The sequence below is a fragment of the Epinephelus moara genome, chromosome 21 (genome assembly GCF_006386435.1).
Source record: "Epinephelus moara isolate mb chromosome 21, YSFRI_EMoa_1.0, whole genome shotgun sequence".
In the NCBI taxonomy this organism is placed as follows: Eukaryota; Metazoa; Chordata; class Actinopteri; order Perciformes; family Serranidae; genus Epinephelus; species Epinephelus moara.
This window is the reverse complement of record NC_065526.1, coordinates 6,854,465-6,873,986: the sequence shown is the minus strand read 5'-3', so window position 1 is coordinate 6,873,986 and position 19,522 is coordinate 6,854,465. Positions and strand designations below refer to the sequence as shown.

The 19,522-nt window shown below is 41.0% G+C and overlaps 1 protein-coding gene across 1 annotated transcript; it reads left to right on the top strand.

Annotated features, from left to right (window-relative positions):
* The first annotated feature begins 8,652 nt into the window (after positions 1-8,652).
* LOC126382740 (insulin-like growth factor-binding protein 3) lies at positions 8,653-14,503 on the top strand. The gene is made up of 4 exons (XM_050032792.1): positions 8,653-9,075; positions 9,766-10,016; positions 11,666-11,785; positions 13,512-14,503. Exons 1-4 carry the CDS (start codon positions 8,685-8,687, stop codon positions 13,635-13,637), a joined length of 888 nt encoding a protein of 295 aa, XP_049888749.1. The 5' UTR covers positions 8,653-8,684; the 3' UTR covers positions 13,638-14,503.
* Positions 14,504-19,522: the final 5,019 nt, after the last annotated feature.

Below are 19,522 nucleotides of genomic sequence, written 5' to 3'. Positions count from 1 at the left end.
AAGATAATGGCACAAAAAGTGGTTGTTTCTTACCCAGACATTGCGGCTTTTCCAGCAAGGACCGTGCCCCAGAAACCAACATGCTACAACAACATGTTAACCACAACATTGCTGAAACGTAAAAGTTTCAATGCATCCACTACATAATAACGTGCAAATGTAACGTTTGCAGAAATGGATGATGCCAACATTTTTTCTGGCAATGGGTTGCTTATTTACCTAAATACTTCCTCTCCATTGGCTTATCCGAATTACCTGTAACAAAGATCAACTAAATAAACTACACCAAAAATAAACCACACATTAACAATTACATAAGTGTTTAAAAGAGATTAAACAACAAAATGTTTAGGAATCATGTGAAATAGGGCTTAAGTAACAGGGGAAAAAAGAATTTGAGTTGCATGCTGATCCTATAAAAAGTAAATTAGATTAGCTTGGTGGACCTGTCAGAGGCAGCTAAACATTTAACACTGACTGTGATAAGTCTCTGTCTTTTCTCTTCATTTCAGCATCGAACCACATCTTGCAACCACAGACCACCATCACTTATAAAATAAATGGAGCATTGTAGGGCCTGCATCTGCAAGGGATATTCCCTCCTCCACCAACTATAATTTCGTCTTTGTTTACCATGAGTAATGGCGTGTTGGTGTCAGTTAGAAAATGATACGTGATTGTGCAAGAATAAATTACATGTACTTGTCTGTTTCATTTGCATTTAAATCCTTTGACGCCATTGTTGTGGATCACAAACACTCAGAGGAAAAAATGATAAATGAAGCATGAATGAAAAAGTACTTTGAACTCAATTCGAAACAGCTTTATTGACAGTGCGTGTTTACACTAAAATCAGTGCTTTCCATATAATTCAGTCACTGTAGTTCCAAAATAATATGGCTCAGTGACAGGGTGACCGAAAGAGAGCGAAAAATCAGAGTCAATATGTTTTGCACATGTGAGGAAATGTACATACATGTGTGAATGCATGTTCAAAAGCCCTAATGTGTCTACACGAGACAGAGAAATACAGACATAGGAAGTGATACTGGCTGGGGGGGATTCGGGGCCCAAAGTGAGCGGCGCCACTCTCAGCCCACTTCCGAGCACTCTGCAATCCGTCAGGCTGAGTGCTGAGAGCTCCTCTCTCTCCGTCCTCCACTTCGCTCAGGCCTAATTACAGCCTTGGACTGCCTCGGGGGCCAAGCCTCCAGAAATGGGGACCATGACAGCTCTACGAACAGACCACTCCAAAAAAATAATTAACCGACCCTGGAATTAGATGAAAGGTGGCCTTTGCTCCTTTTGGCTCTTTACTTTGTCCACCATTCAAACCACATCTAATAATCGGATAATTGTTGAAGCTCTGTGTGGGTGCCAGTCAGAGCGGAATCAAAGGGAAAGGATGATCATATTAATCATAATAGAGACCTTTGCATCCAATTCATCTGTGATGAGAGTCTGCACGAAAAGCTCTCAGACAGGGGCAATTATATGAGAGACGGTCATGAGACTAAAGGGGGAAAAAAGAATAACAGTGACCGTACCAGACTTGTCATGTGATCTGTGGCAGCCTCATTCCTAAACAGTCCCACCCTTTCCCCTCTTATCCCAACACACCTACATACAATATATACCCACACTAGACACACCAGACCCCCACTGCTATCCCAAATTCCAGGTAAGAATGGGGAAAGAGTTGGTTGGTGTTTGAGAATGAGGAGCATGTACACACACACACACACACACACATGCAGCGTTTTCCTGGGTTAACCCAGACATGTTCTGCAGACCTCCAGCTGATCAAGCTATGTGCTTTTCAGTCTGTGAGCTTTGGCCCTCGCTGCAGATTCTTGAGCTGTTCGCCGTCACTACAGTAACACCATCCGCTCCATCCGACAGAATAACAGTAACAGAGCCAGCAGTGGGGAAGCTACTGAAAGGAAGAATTATTATGACATACGTCCAAATAATGATGAAAGGAATGCTAATAAGACGTTCTGCTCACACATCAGTGATGGAAACTTTCTTTTTTCTCCCTGCCCATGATAAATCATATCTAAAAGGAACATCGCTGCGCCATAACTTTTGTTTAAAGGGTCAGTTCACCCCTACACAAAAAATTAGGCTTTGTCACAGGATGGAGGCAGACGAAAAGACGCTGCTTGGCCCCGTGAATGGAAGATTTACATTTAATAAATGCTCAGATTGAACTGCAATGTCTGCAGTAAGGAATTTTCATACCATCAGAGTACTTCAAGCCTGTATATCACCTCAACGCAAAGCATTTAGCAGCGAATCTGCAGGTCCGAGCTAGCGCTAGCAGCCGGCCTCATCAAACGGCACTCAACTCAAATTGAGTAAGTCTGCCTGTGACTGACTAACTTACTCCCTTGCAAAATAGATTGCAATGGACTGCAGAGCAGTTTTGGTGGTAAAGGACAGGGGGACAATTCTGTCCAAAATCCAGCAGCTTTACTACTGACACATCTGCCAAAATTAATTAAAATTTATTTTTCAAAAATACTTTCACGGCAAAGTTTTTTGTATGCGATTAATTTAGATTAATTAATCACAGAGCATGGAATTAATTAGATTAAATTTTTGAATCGCTTGACAGCCCTAAAAAACATATTCGTTGTTTTTTACTCTGTCAAGTCAAAATCACATTGTCTTTCCGGACGTCACACATATATACGCTAATTAAAGCCTGGACTTCACCATTGGTCCACTGGTCCATGTTTTCTTCCATTTTTTTTTTGTTACAAACTGTCTGTGTTTTGTGTCAGCTATGTGACAACTGGTTGTAAAAAATGGCGGTTGCAGCTGCTGCATTGGCTCATGTGCTTGACCAGTGGCTGTACAGTTAGGTCATGCGAGGTTCCTCTTGTGCTCAGCTAACATTAAACGGCTATGTGTCCATGATTTCCACCATAATGAACTTGCTTTCACCAGCCACAAAGATGGTTTTGAACAGGACTCAATTGCTCTGTACTCGGTCTTGACTTGGACTAGATTAAATTGGTCATGACTAAATCCCTGATAGTGGCAGCATTATGAAAATGACTGCTCACATTGACTGAGGGCAGCAACTTACTGCTTTTATATTATTCAAGATGAGGTGAGAATACCTGTGACGTCCAGAAGCAGGCACTCAGTAGCTAAGCCAAGGGCTTCAGCGCAGTGAAAGACCACTCTCAGAGCTTCGAGCGAGTGTGTCTGATTTGTCTAAATCAAGTTAAAACAGTGGAAAATTGCTCCGGATTAGGATTTGACAAGCAGTTGCGGTTGGCCAGCGTAGCCTTTGACAGCAGGTTATGTTAAACACATGTACAGTAATATCCTGTGTGTGCAGAAGCAAATTCTTCACACTCCCTCTTTATTGAGTGGCTGCTCTGCGGGACGACATTCCTCCACTACATTACTCCCTGTGCCCGACGCTCTCCTCTGCTATGCTGAATATGCACAGGTGGCAGAGAGACCCCCTTCCAATGAGCTCTGAGCGGAGGAGAGGGAGGAAAATCAGCAGGCTTTTTTCAGCTTATGAAACAAATGTTTGGCATTCCACGGAGCACTGCTCTGCTGTAGACCTGTCTGTTAACAGGCGGCAGTACGCCAGGGCTTGTTGGCAACTGATTTGACATTGGCTTCCAAGAAATTTCAAAAGCAGAGGAACTGTACACCTCGCCTCTCCTGCTGTTATTCTTTTGAGGCATTTTGGACATTTTTTTGTCCCTCTCTCCTCATCTGTAAGCAATTAATATGACCTAAAAACGCTACAGATGTAATTACTCAGGAATTTTCTCACTCACATGTGTGGTATGTGTCCTTATTTTAAGGTCTGCTTTGTAGCACTGACAAATGACCACAACAGGCCCAACTATGTCACACGTCCTAACATCAAGTTCAGAGACCACTGCTGTATACTGTATGTGTGAGGAACAGATACATGAGGTGCTTTTTTTTTGCACGGGTCAAAAGCACCTAATGCCATATGGGCAGGTCATCTTGAATTACGTTTGGTGTTTTAGCCCCCAAACATGAGTATTTTGGAGGGACCCATTGCTGTAGTTCTTGAAGCTTTTTAGCCATGTTTACGGACTGAAAAGGCGCAGCTTTTTAGTCTCCCAAACCTTGTTTTTTAGCGACCCCTCACTGTTTTTCTAGTAGCCTTTTAGCTCCGTAACATGGGTGTTTTCAGCGACCCGTTGCTGTTCTTTGTGTGGGGATAGCAGCACGAAAAAGTGACTGTTTTTTATTGAGATATTTACCGTTTTTGTTTTTTTGTGCCTTAATCTCACTATATCTTAACCACAGCCTTGTTGAAATGTAACTTTTCAACATATCTGCTACAAATGTTCTGTATCCGAACGTTGAAATGTGGTGGAACAAAAGTGACTGTGTCGACTGATAGCAGCAGATCTTGTGGCTAAATCATATTTTGACTTTAATGTGGCCTGCATAAAACCTGTTTACCATAAAATCTCATCACTTGGATCATCTTTGTCCTATTTATGAAACCCCATAGGAGATCTGATAATGCTACCCATTTGCCCACTTGACCCACTTTTTGAAGCCACAGTTCAGTCTGAGGGAAATACACAGATAAACTTTATCTACATCATATGAGCTGCATACATGAATACATAAGGGACCTGTAAACTGTATGAACAAGTTTCAAAAGTTAAGTACTCTCATGTTGTTGTACATTATAGTATACTGACAGATTAATGTGTAAGCAGCATGTTAATATTCTAGATGCTCAAGGTGGAGATTTCACATACTGTTGAGTTGTGTCATGTAGGCTATATATGAAGGATATATATAATAAGATAACCATTCTTTTTCTGTAACCGCCTATCCTGTTATGGGTCGAGGGGGCTGGAGCCTATCCCAGCTGACATTGGGCGTGGTACTCCCTGGACAGGTCACCAGACTATCACAGGTCTGACACATAGAGACAGACAACCATTCACACTCACATTCACACCTACGGACAATTTAGAGTCACCAATTAACCTGCATGTCTTTGGACTGTGGGAGGAAGCTGGAGTACCCAGAGGAAACCCACGCTGACACAGGGAGAACATGCAAACTCCACACAGAAGGGCTCCTCCATCCTGGGTTCGAACCAGGGGCATTGTGAGGCGACAGTGCTACCCACTGCACCATCGTGCCGCTTAGTTTTGTATGTAAAGTATTATTCTGCTGAGTAACTAGGGGCAGCCCTACTCATTACACAATATAAGCAGTTGTTTAGGGCCCTCTGGTCTCTGGGGGCCCACTAAGAGAGGCAGGAACAAAATTAGAATTGAATTTCCTAAACAAAAACTAACATTTCATGGCAATTTGACCACTGACAACACACTGTAGATCTTTCAGCCAGTTTGGAATTTATTGTGTCATTACGAATAATTATCAGACATTCCTTATAAGAGCATTAATGTATATAAAGGTATATAAAAGGTCACTAATAATCAGTTAAAGAACATTTAAAAACATTTGATCAAAATAAGACTAAACCACTTGCCTGTAGTTTTTCAAACCAGAGCTCCAATCTAACTGCCATGGTTTTGGTTCCTATTAAACTGTTTATGTTTTACCTGTTATTAGAAATTTTGCCCTTTTTTTGGGCAAGTTTATGTCAATATTCTATAAAACAGTTCTCCTTTTGCTTTTGACTAGTTGCCGTGTGCATTATATCTTTTTGGTTGTGTCATATCCTCTCTACATTCGAACATCTTACGTATGAAGAAAGGTGAAATTCAGCCCTTTACAATCAGACACTGACACTAAAATAAGTATCAAAATTTAACCAGATCAGGCAAAAAGGCTTTGACAAGGACCATTCATGGGATTAGGGGGTAATAGATAAATTTACTTTAAACAATTACTATAGTCTTTTTCAGTGGTTCTCAAATATTGTGTGCCGTGGGATTTTGTGATAACCACACATTATTATTGCATTATTCAACTGGGCCTGTACAAAAAGTTATGAATTAATTTTTAATTGACCGTATCAGTATGTTGCGCTCACTCATTTCCTAATAAAGAGGCAAACTCTTGCTAAAATAATTTAATAAAAAAAAAAAAAAAAACCTTCACAGGGGAGCTATTTGTCACCGTCCGAGCATGGGAATTATTAGTGTGTGAGACATCAGAAGCCCTGATTGGCAGCCAGTGTGAGGGATGATGACATTTAAAAGGAGAAAGCCGTGAGTGGGACAATAGATCGCTTTATTGTACGGAGCAACATTACAACAACAACTGTTTATTTTCTGTAGACAGCATCACAAAAGCTACCCGTCTGATTTTTTTCTTATTTTTATTGTCTTATGTCATGATAAGAGTAATAACACATGTTATAGAGTGTGCCAGGGCTGACGTCAAAACCCGGAAGTTTAGCATCGCGCTGGTTCCCAGAAGAGAAAGTGAATGTGATTTTTGCATTGCGTTTTGGATTATGTCAGAAAATAAGCTCTGTGGCTAACACAAGTTTATGATACTTACAGGTTTTGTTCAGCGAGATAATCTTCACATATGAACACCTTTCATACCGCATTTGAAGCTTAAATGCGATCGCCAGAAGTAAAAAGCTAACGTTAGGCTTTAACGGACTACATGACTACTCCACGGTCGCATGACTCTTGACGTCACCGCCACTAAGCTTTCAACTGATTTCGGCCGCTTTATTTTAAAAACATTGTATAATGGGGAAATCGGACTGTTTAAGCTAAATAAGAAGCTGTAATGGCGGACTGCCAGCACTCTCGCCTGTTCGGGGGTGATGACGTTTAATGTCCCCGACAGGGTTTGTAGTCGTATTGAGCAACTTGTTAGCAACCGCCTTTTTTACGACACGTAAAAGCTTCAAAATTCACAAGTAGGGTATTTACTGACGTGTTTTATGTCGTAGAACAAAACCTGAAACTCGCTTAAGCTTTTGTTAACCACAGACCTTATTTGAGGCATTTTACCAAAATCCCATTCAAAAAAGGTATTGACTTTTAGACGAGAGAACCGGAAGTGGTAAAAGCGCTAACGGAGTTCCGGGTTTACTGGCACACTCTATAGAAGCTACTGTGCACAGATATAAATACAGGTGTGCCTTGAGATTTTGGCTTGCCCTTTGGTGTGCCTTGGGTGCTAAAAGTTTGAAACCACTGATCTATTTAAAGATTGAGTTGCTGCGAATAACGTCCCACTGCTAATTTGTACATGATGTGCACTTAAACTAATATTAAGAATGCACAAGTTGGTCCAGTGCCTTGTAAAATGGCAACACGTTACAATGAGGGAGGCCCCCCAGACCAAATCCTGCTTAGGGCCCTCAAAAGTCTTGGCCTGGCCCTGAGTAACCAGTAAATATAGCTCTCAAATACATGTAGTGGAGTAAAAAGTATGTTGTATGCTTCTGAAGTGTAAGAGGAATAAAGTGGAAAGTAAAATAGGCATACAAGGCAAAGGACTCTGTAACATTCCACCTCTAGTTTTGTATCTATTCTTTAACAGTCCCAGTTGTATGGCTCCACTGTTCTGGCTTATACTGTATCAGAGCTTGACATAATCATCTTATGCATGGATTGGTCATAGTTTATACGCTTACACCATAAACAGGTCATGCAGGGTCATGTGCAGCAGCTTCCTGGGCTGCAGATCAGTGGACACACACACTTGTGCGAACACTTGTGAGCAACAGCACTAAACGCACACACAACCAAAAGAAGAACACGCACGAACATAGAGCAGATTAATGTGGAATACTTCACCCACAAAATGGACATTTATGTATCAATAGGTTGTGCTGTGTGTCCTTGAATTGGTTAGGAAAACTTTGTTTTTCTTGCATGCCTAAATGAGACTTGGATTATACTGCATGGGTTGTGTGAGAGTTTTTGAAAGAGATGTTTTAACATATTTTTGCTGCTGTTAAAGGTGGACCCCAATCAATCAATAAACAATCAATCAATCAATCAATCAATATGTTCACCATATTCAGTGGAGGCATGTGAGAAAATCAAGGTTTTTCTTCATGAAGTTGAGGTAACACAGCATGACTAACTGATACACAAACAGCCATTTTGTTCGTTTAGGTTCACTGCAAGTGTCAGTGAATCAGTGAGAAATTAGAGCTGCACTACACACACACACACACACACACACACACACACACACACACACACACACTACTGGCGCCCCCTATGAGTGAATCTGAGTATGGCAGATGCTTGGATTTTTGTGTGAGACTTGATACACATTAAAAACACTGCTGTGTGTTGACATGATTATTTCACTGTGTATTTCCGGTGTGTCTAAGAACCTGACAACTGCATTATGTATTGAAATGTATTCAGAATATTAAGATCCAAACTAAATCTCTCAGCTAAGGTAAAGGGTTGCTAAATTTTATTTTTTATTTATTTTATTTCTATGAAAGTAAATCTTAAAGCTCCATACCATAATGTTATTCTCCCGCTCTGCACTTGCTCTGGTGGTTTTAAAGGAATAACGGAGCCGAGGCAATTCATCAGTAGACCACAAGCTATTCGGGGGTGTGACTACAGTCACCGGGGTCTATATATTGAGATGTTTTGTCCGGTGGCTTTATGTGAATGAGAGAGAAGCTGTCCAGTGAAAAGTCACCACAGCAGGACAGTGCGCGCGCTTCCTCACTTTGACACCCTATGCTCTCAGACGCCACAATGGATTCCTGTTTTCGCGCACTTTGCATGACTTTTGTTCTGGCATCGTTCACCCGGAGGTCAGGTGCGGTCGGACCGGTTATCAGATGCGAGCCATGTGATGTTGGAGCGCGGCTTTTGTGCAAACCTTTACCCAAGGACTGCGCCGAGAAGGTCCGCGAACCGGGCTGCGGCTGCTGCATGACTTGCGCGCTGAGCTTCGGCCAGCCGTGCGGCGTGTACACCGGGAGATGTGGCTCCGGGCTCACTTGTCAGCATCAGCCCGGTGAGACGAAACCTCTGCAGGCTCTGCTGGAGGGACGGGGGGTCTGTGCAAACGCTACAAATAGGCGACTTACAGCCAGACCGACACCTCCAGTCAATGAACTGCCAGGTAAATCTTGTGGGTGCACCTTCTTTTCATATGCGCACTTTGGATACTTTATATTTGTTTATTAACATTTAAGAACGCCATAAAACGTTGCATATGCTTAGTAATGTGTACTAACTGTGCAGACTTACATTTGTTACCCTCATTGAATCAACATACTTCTAATCACAAAGGAAGATTTGCTGAGAAGATGCAGTTTTCACCTCTTAATTCCATATATAACAAGAGAAGAAATCCACTTCAAAGCCACAATCCTTTACTGATTTCACCCTAAATAATCATGCAAAGAGGAGGTGGAGGAAGAGACAGGTGGAAGAAATATTTTTAAGCCTTATTAAGACTTTAATGGTGCAAAAAAGAGGTGCAACTCAATATCAGGAAGGTGTTCCCTGATGTTGACTTTCAGGCTGATAGAATAACTATTTAGCTTGCACTCTTACTACATGGATTCAGAGTTTAAGTTAAAAAATGTTGAATCAAGTGGAGGCAGTCATTTTGCATATTTCTGTTCATTTCCTGCCAAAATGCAAAGATATAAATCATCTCAGGGAATGCTTCTGAACACTGGATCCCTCGTGACCCTCAACGTGACCTCCAGCTTGCTGAGAACTATCAATACGTCTCAATCAGGATTAAATCCCTCCCTTTATGTATTTGTTTTCTTAATAAATACATGTTATTGTCAAACTCTAGCAGAGAATGTACAGACTCAGGACGAGGAGAGGAATTCCACCGGCTCAGGCTTTCAGACCTCGTACAGCACCCACAGACCCATGGGACCCCCGAGACCTCCGCTTCACCCCTACTTCCCCTCTGCCAAGTCAGAGGTCCTCAGACGGGAGCAGCAGAAACGAACCCAGAGCTTTAAAATGGAGGAGCTCCCGGGACCACTCATCACAGACCAACAAAACTTCTCTCTAGAGACCAAACAGGAGCCTGAGTATGTAAGTACCACAACCATTTTTTTCTCTGTCTTCAGAGCATACTGGAGGAATGTTTTTCTCCTCTTCCTCTGTGTTTTGGTGTTTTTCTCCCCCTGCGGGTGATGAAATGTTTTGGGTAGCGGCGCTGATGGTTGGCAGGCATCGTGCGCAGTAGAATGGCATGGCAGCGAGCGGGTACGATGGCCCTGCGGCTGACCTGGGTCAGGCGGTTGTTTGGCCACAAGGCGTCCGCGTGCCGGGTGTACTGGGAGCCAGCGAATGATGGATTGGCCTATGTGAGTGCCTGTTGGGAAGCCCTGCTGCTATTTTGATCTTCTCTTTGGCCAGAGAAGTGAGCACACACTAGTAATGGGCTTTGACTGGCTGCTTTGATTAGTGACTGGAGTACTTGGACTTGAGGACAAGCCTTTTGGCTCCCTCTTTGAGCTCTTTGAATTCACTTTATCCCCCCATCCTTTGTGTAAAGTGTAAGAGTTCTAAGCAGCTTTGGCTGTTAAGCTGCTACAAGTCGGTCAGATGAATTAATTTCACATCCGTCACCTCTTTCATATTGCAGCCACCATTGTTTAGGTATTACGGCAGGGTGGTGTGTGTGATGCAGCGTGAGTCAGCTTTGTTAACGTCTTTATTTGAAAAACAGAATTCGTATCAAAATCACACTGCAAAATGAAATGTTAGCCTGTGCTAATGGCCTTGTCTGCACTCCTAAAGTTGGAGCTGGAGATGTTTAAAAGAACAGTGTGTAAGATTTAGGGGGATTTAGTGGCATCTAGTGGAGAGGACTGCAGATTGCAACCAGCTGAAACATCCCCCAGTTAGAATTCCCTCGGTTCCCATTGTTCAGGATGTTTTTATTGGGAGCCGAATTATCCACAGAGGTCTCTTCCTTCCAAAAACAAACAGACCAGATGATTAAGCTGCTAAAAACACTGAATAAAGTAGTCATGTTACAAATCAGTGTTTTTACAATGCTGTTGGGCTCATCGCAGATGGATTGCCAGCCTAGCACCTGTTAATGTGTGCTCATGTTTTTTCTGATCCAGATGTTCAGGTGGCTTTAACTTTGAGCCAAATTATCCACAGAGGTCTCCTCTCCAAAAACAAACCAGTAAAAGACTGAATAAAGCAATTTCATGTTAGATATCAGTGTTTCCGACGTGTTTAGCACGGCAGAGACAGGCTGCTAGTCTAACACCTGCTGATGTGTGCTCACCTTTTTCCTCTGATGATTGAAGATCCAGACGTCCAGGAGGTTTTTACGGGGAGTCGAATTATCCCCAGATTATCCGTCTTCTCAAAACAGAACGGTCCTGATGATTAAAACCAGTATAACACAAGATAAAGCAGTTTTATCTTTAAAATAACCCGAAAACTCAAATGGAGATCTAGATCTAGAGCCAATGTTTGGTTTTTCCATTCTGGGCTACTGTAGAAGCAGACAAGGACCTGCTCCGCATGTAGATATAAACAGCTCATTTTAAGATATAACAAAAACACAACAATTCTTATTTCAGGTGATTTCCCACTAAAGAAAACATATTATTATATTTTATTCCATTTCTGCCAATATATCCCCATAAATCCTGCACACTGGACCTTTAAGTGTTTGAGAACATACAGTAACTGCTCATGTGTTCCCTCATCTGTAGGGTCCCTGTCGGAGAGAGATTGAGAGCATTCTCAGCAGCCTCAAGATTACAGACATTCTCAACCCCAGAGGTTTCCGCATACCAAACTGTGACAAGAAGGGCTTCTATAAGAAAAAGCAGGTAAAAAAAATGCACATTCAACGGAGCATCGTTTGACATTGACTGCATGCTAAAATAAGGATTCAAGCATCAGTTTCATGAGAGGCTACATGTTATTTAAAGATCTACTTGATAAAAACTTTCACTTTGTTTACAAATTTGAAAGGCTCTAAAAAGGAAACCCACATTTCCTTTTTTTACATGCTACATTAATAAAGATTCAATGCTTAAGTCTAGTGACTCAAACTTTAGGTCTCCTGCAGCCCAATTACAGATTTGTAGCTGTCCTCCTGTATTCATTGGTAGTCATTAGAGCCTCATCATTGCACCACCACACCAGTGAGGTAGACCCTAGCCACTGGCTCTGGAGACAGGAACCACAGGGGCCAAACCCCAGTGGGGTTGACGGCTGGGACGATGGCCGTTTAACGGGAACCCTCCCAGGGAGACAGACGTCAAGGTGGCCACCAGCACCCGATGCGCTCCCCCCATAATTGCTGGACTTTTGAGAAGCGTGCACCGAAATAGAGCTGCAGCCATCCCCACGCTCACATGGTTCACCCACGATCGGGTTGTAATAAATGAGTGGTTCTGACGCATTCATATGGAGGCACTTAGGGCTCCCGCGCCACTGCATCACTGAGGCAGCTTTTCTTATAACATAGCAGTCCCTCCTGCTTAATGGAAGCGTTCTACTTGACCTGCAATCATCTCATAACCAGCCTCACAACGCCAGGCTCATTGTCTTTGTTTATGTAGAACTGAGCTAGTGTACCACGTAGCCTGAGGTGCCGAAAGATCGGCAGATATTTTATGTTGGTCCATTTAATTTGGACGTTTGCATGATTTTAACCAAAAACATCTCTTATTACAACTCTTAATAACAGTTGATGTCTTTTCTAGACAAAAAATACCCAGGACAGATTTAATGCTGGAAGCAGATACACTTTACTTCAGTAATCTGCATAAAACCAGGATTTCTGCATTAGTCTTTCCTCATGCCTCAGTTTTTTTGTCTTGCAGCTGAAAATTAGAATTCCTTACATATTGCTTTGCTCCCCAAAAATGCAGGGAAGATAAGAGCTTCTCCTCTTATGCAACAGTGATCTGATAACAAGCGAGTCCTACTTCAGCTCAAATCAGCCTCTCAGTCAAATCCCACTGAAATATCGAACTAAATAAGGATGTCCTCCTTCCTGATCGGCTCTGTGGAGCAGCAGCACAGTTGCTTTAGCCCTTGAAATGAATGGCTGCATGTTTTACTAGAGTGGAGGTTGACCTTTAGTAAAATTGGCAGTAAAATAACAGCCCTTGGGTAGCTCCACAGACTCTGTAAGTCATTTGTAGTACCCATAATTTGGAGCTGTGGGGTATAATCAGCAACAGATGATTCGTACTGGCCACCAGCTTCTGAAAATAGATCTTGGTTCTCAGTTGTTCACAAACGGGACTAAGCAAATATTTTACCAGGTTTCTGTTTACCTTAAAGGTCTCTATATGTGTGTGTAACAGGAGGTAGACCATAAAAGCAGCTCAAAATACCACAGTGCGCTGGATAACCAAGGCTGCGTCGACTCAGCACAATCTGACCATTAATGCCTCTTAACTATTGCTGTTCTACTTCATTGAGTAAAGTGGCTTGTTACTCATAATGCTGCATATTCAACTGGATTTACACATTTAGCTGCACACCCTCCCCCCTTATTTCTCTCCCCTCCCTTCACCTTGTCCCTTGCTTCACTTTCAGTGCCGTCCATCCAAAGGCAGAAAGCGAGGCTTCTGTTGGTGTGTGGACAAATACGGGCAGCCCTTGCCAGGTTTTGATGGGAAGGAGCGAGGAGACGCCCAGTACTACAACTCTGAGAGCCAATAGGAGCAGAGCGGGATGGAGGGAGGGAGGGTGGGAGTGAGAGCAAGAAGAATTGTAAACAAATGGAGACACTGAGGATATTGGGAGAGGTCAAGAGATGGCTCAGCCGATAAATGGATGTTTGCTATTTCTATCTGTTGCCTGTGGGACCTTTTTTCTGAGGCAGAGCAAGGGAACAGAGGAAGAGTACCAGGAGGGGGAAGAAAACGCCTCTGTGTCACAGATACTGTACTTTTATGCGATGGATGGATTCTTCATAAGCTTTTTGTCTCTGACCCAACCAGGACAACTTCTGAGAAGAGGATACACTTTAAAGAATTTGTCTCAGAAGCCTTATTCTGATTCTAAAACACAGAGACGCTCGTCACAAACATTGATGAGAGTGCTCTTCATTTACGCACAATTAAGTGGCATTGCACACGTGTACATGCTTGTGATGTGTAATCATGATTTGTATGCTTGTGATTTGTTATAAAGACAATGTGTGTGGTGGTCACCGCAACCACAAAATGTATGTATGTATGAATATGTCCGTAGGAGTAAGCATGCAGTGCCTTACTATTCCTATTCCTATGAATTCCATTCTTCCGGTTGCTTCCTGCTTCTCAGGGAGTTGGACTGGACTGTGCAGCTCAAACACCACAGTGCATATAAAGTTTTTTTAATGCTGGATCTGAAGCAACAAGAGTAATCTGTACTGTGGTTGTTACTGTTTTTTTGTCACTTTGCATAAGCTGAATTTTTGGGATAAAGGCCACAAACCGTTATCTCTGATCTCTGTGTTGCCAGAGATCATTGTCATCACTTGCCTTGGTTTAAGTAAATACGCTGTTTGCATGTACAATGCATCCCTCAGAGGTCTATTTTTACTTAATAAAGGCAGTATAAAATTATCCAGGTTTTGCATTTTTTTTGCTCTGAGCGTGTATGAAACATAGACTGTATAGAACCTTTTAGGGCCGACGTCACAGTGACGCCATTTTGTTAGCTGGAGGCGAAACACAACCCGCCACCACAGGGCTGTAGGCTACATAGGAGTCTTTAAGTGTTGTTGTGTTTTGGGCCCCAGAATAGAGGGAGTCATGGTTCAAAACTTAAATTTAATCACGCACAAAAACAAAAAACAAACTACTGTTAAATGTGATAAGACAAAAGGACTGGACGGAGGCGATCATCAAAAATGCTTGCATGCCATATCAGGTTAAGGAAAAAGTATTTACTGTTGTAGGGATGAATACCGTTATTATCCTGTGCACCTATTTAGAAATTAGGGAGGTATTAAGAGGAATATTGGATTTCTCCTTAACGCTAACCTTTTAGAGCATCAGCTCACGTTAGCTTCGATAGCAAAACAAACAGTCCAGGTGTCATCATCCTTTGTAACTCTTGGAATGAGTATTTCTGAATGCAGCACTGGCATCATCTTCCTCCATTGTCTAAAACAAGCCAACAGATCTTGCGAGCTAGGGCTAGCTAATATTAAGGCCCGCCCACCAAAAAAGTCATACTGTTTACCTACAGTAAAAGGGTCTATAAAATAATGGATGTAGGTGGTGTGATGTCACCCATTGGTTTGTGGACTCCCATTTTTGAGCCTCAAGTTTGGCGTTTTGGGCATTGCCATCTTGGTTTTCGGGAGCCAGAAGTGACTGTATGTATAGAGTTCACTCGGACTGTAGCGATGCCTCGCAGACAGCCTGTCACTCAAGCAGCCGGCCCTGAAATAAGCTTAATTTAAAGCCATACATGTCCAGTGGATTGTAAAAACTGAAAATAAGAATTGTGTTTTTGTTACCTCCGAACGAGCCTTTTATAGGAAGCAGGTCCTCATCTGCAGAGATTGCCATGTTGCACCGCAATGTTTCTACAGTAGCCCAGGATGGACAATCCAAACACGGGCTCTTGATAGGGCCATTCACATTTTCATGTCAGCCATTTTACTTTGCAGCCCCTCCGCCCCTCCGAATTTTTTTTATTGTTTTAGACGACAAACCTATACTATTTCTTTTTTTTTCAGAATTTTGGACGACATACTATACTATGATTTTTTTTCATGATTTTCGACAGCGTTGTATACCATGACTTTTTTGTCACGGTTCTCAATGACATACTATACTATGACTTTTTTTCCCGTGATTTTGGACGACATGCTATACTATGACATTTTTTCATGATTTCGGACAACATATTATACTATGACTTTTTTTCCCATGATTTTGGACGACATACTATACTATGACTTTTTTGTCACTGTTCTCAACGACATACTGTACTATGACTTTTTTCCCATGATTTTGGACGACATACTATACTATGACTTTTTTTCCCATGATTTTGGACTACATACTATACTATGACTTTTTTCCCGTGATTTTGGATGACATGCTATACTATGACATTTTTTCATGATTTCGGACAACATACTATACTATGACTTTTTTTCATGATTTCGGACAACATACTATACTATGACTTTTTTTCCCATGATTTTGGACAACATACTATACTATGACTTTTTTGTCACGGTTCTCAACGACATACTGTACTATGACTTTTTTTCCCATGGTTTTGGACAACATACTATACTATGACTTTTTTCCCATGATTTTGGACGAAATGCTATACTATGACTTTTTTTCATGATTTCGGACAACATACTGTACTATGACTTTTTTTCCCATGATTTTGGACGGCATACTATACTATGACTTTTTTCCCGTGATTTTGGACGACATACTATACTATGACTTTTTTTCATGATTTCGGACAACACACTATACTATGACTTTTTTTCATGAATTTTGACGACATACTATACTATGACGTTTTTTTATTTATTTTGGACAACATACTATTGTATGACTTTTTATTTTATTTTGAACAACACGCTATAATATGACTTTTTTCATGATTTTGGACGACATACTATACTAAGACTATTTTTCATGATTTTTTTGACAACACGCTACACTATGTCTTTTTTTCATGATTTTGGACAACACACCATACTATGACTTTTTTTCATGAATTTTGACGACATACTATACTATGACGTTTTTTTATTTTATTTTGGACAACATACTATTGTATGACTTTTTATTTTATTTTGGACAACACACTATAATATGACTTTTTTCATGATTTTGGACGACATACTATACTAAGACTATTTTTCATGATTTTTTTGACAACACGCTACACTATGTCTTTTTTTAATGATTTTGGACAACACACCATACTATGACTTTTTTCCCATGATTTTGGACGACATACTATACTATGACTTTTTTTCATGAATTTTGACGACATACTATACTATGACGTTTTTTTATTTTATTTTGGACAACACACTATAATATGACTTTTTTCATGATTTTGGACGACATACTATACTATGACATTTTTTTCATGTTTTTTTTTTGACAACACGCTATACCATGTCTTTTTTTGATGATTTTGGACAACACACTATACTATGACATCTTTTTCATGGTTTTGAACGACATACTGTAGTATGACTTTTCTTTTGATTTTGGACAACATACTATACTAAGGCTTTTTTTCATGACTTTGGACAATGTACTACATATAGCTATAAGTTTATTGTTGTTGTGTGATTTTTACTTTAGCTTTTAGTTGTGTTACACGTTAAGAGAGGTGCTTGTCTTTGCCATTTTTAGATAATTATGCAGTGTCAATGGATGACATCTGGGAAGAAAAGGAACATCATAAGACCACCTGAAGAAACATCTTCTCTCATCTCTTCTATCACCAGCTGCTGTGTTTCATGTTGAACATTGAAAACATACAAAATATTTCTTCACAGTATGGACTGGAATAATCTTCTGTGCTCTTCTGTCAATGTATTTGTCACATGTTATTATATAAGGTACAATTCCAGTGAAATGTAATGTTAATTCAGTTCCTCTAGTTTGTGCATCATAAAAAGAGTGCAATAATAAATATATGTGTATGATTAGGGGGCCTGTGTCCGTACCGTGGATCCCTGTCAGGATGCTGTTGATGGTGTAAGACTAGAAATTCCTCAGTATTGGAGGGGATATCTGGATATCGCTGGAGTTTCTTCAAGCGTCTGAGGTGGAACAGTATGCAACACCCAGGACCTGAAGTTATCCACTCTCTACACTGAGGACCTGTTGACATTAAGGTCCCTGCTTCTTCCCAAAGTCAACCATCGGCTCCTGACTTGGCAATAAAATATATTTTTAAATGTGTCTTTTTATTGTTTACGTGCTAATGTTGTCCAAACCAGATTACTGGTGAAGGTAAACTTTTTTCTGGATGAGATTGATCACAGTGTAGCAGAAATGTAGCTCAGTGTGATGAACAGATCTTTGTAATTCCTTAACTTGCACATTCAAATCCAAACACTGAACTCTGAAAGACTCCATTTGTACATATTTGTAAGAAAGTTGATGAAGGACTTGTTTTTGGGCAGATGTCGCTAGAAAGAAAATAACAAACTGCCTTGTAGTCTTGAGTTTTCAGTCTAACAGCCTAATGTGTTTTAAGCTACAACACTCAGAGGAACGACAGAACAGCTCTCTAGTTCAATAGCTCACAGTGTCTGAGGACTGATTACAGATTCTGATGTTGTGTGTTCAATACTAGTTGATGCTCAGTGAATTTTGAATGCCTTTGTGCAAATGAAGTGTGTGATTTTTCTTTGTATATTTCCATGCAAAGTGTGGACTGCCATGAAATTTATTACTGGTATTCGTGTCCCCCTCAGGACAAGTCAAGATTGAAAACATCCTTATATGATGATGCTGATAGGTTGATACAGTTTAAGCCTATGTCTTGAAATCAGAGAGCCTGCCTTCTGAACAGCTGTCTCCAATTAATTCCTTCTATTGGGACACCTTAACAGCTGACTTTTGAATGCCTTTGTCCAAAAGAGAGACTGAAAATCTTCAACGAACAGAACTCATGTGTCTCCAGTTCATTAGCTCAGCAGGATCAAAGACTGGTTTGAAGGTTAAAGGATCAGGGTTCAATTCTTAGGTGAACAGTCAGTATGTTTTGCAAGCTGATGTCTGATGGAGAAAGTTAAGGTCTAAGGAACACAGACAAAGTGTCTCTGGCCTGGTAGCTCAGGCTGTTAGAGGACCGATTGGAAGTCCTTAGACTGAATGTTCGATCCTAGTCCGTGGCAGGTGAATTTTAAAGGCTGCTGTCCAGAGGAGAAAGGGAAAGCTTCCGTGAAACACAGCAGAAGTGTGAGGTGGATTAGCTCAGGGTGTTGAAGAGCTGCTTGGGAATTCAGAGGTATGATCCTTATCCAGGGCAGGTGAATTTTAAAGTCCAATGCTCAAATAAAGGGGTAAATGTGCCTGGAGAAACAGTCATATATGTAGGCAGCATAGCTCAGTGGGTAAGGCTGCTGACCTTAGTGCAGGAGACTGGGATTCACATCTAATGCTTCCTCAGGAATATGTTATGACAAAGGGAAGCCAGGATGCCAGGCCAAAGTGGGGACGTCATCATCATCATACATGAATGTTACTGTTAGACTTTTTATCTGAAAATTGTTCTGTGCATTAGTCGTGTATATGATGTGGGGATGATGATGCCGTCTTATTTTTTTCATGGTTTTGGACAACATATTAAACAATCATTTTTTTCATGGTTTTGGTCGACATACTAAACTATGACTTTGTTTAATGGATTTAGACGACATACTATACTATGACTGTTTTTATGATTTTGGTCAACATACTATACTATGACTTTTTTTCATGGTTTTGGTCGACATACTATACTATGATTTTTTTCATGATTTTGGACAACATACTATACTATGACTTTTTTCATGATTTTGGACGACATACTATACCATGACATTTTTTCATGAATTTGGACGACAT

Coding starts and splice junctions, on each gene's coding strand:
- LOC126382740 (XM_050032792.1), top strand. CDS start 8,685: ATGCTCTCAGACGCCACAATGGATTCCTGTTTTCGCGCACTTTGCATG. Junction 9,076..9,765: donor TCCAGTCAATGAACTGCCAG/GTAAATCTTGTG, acceptor GTCAAACTCTAG/CAGAGAATGTACAGACTCAG. Junction 10,017..11,665: donor CCAAACAGGAGCCTGAGTAT/GTAAGTACCACA, acceptor CCTCATCTGTAG/GGTCCCTGTCGGAGAGAGAT.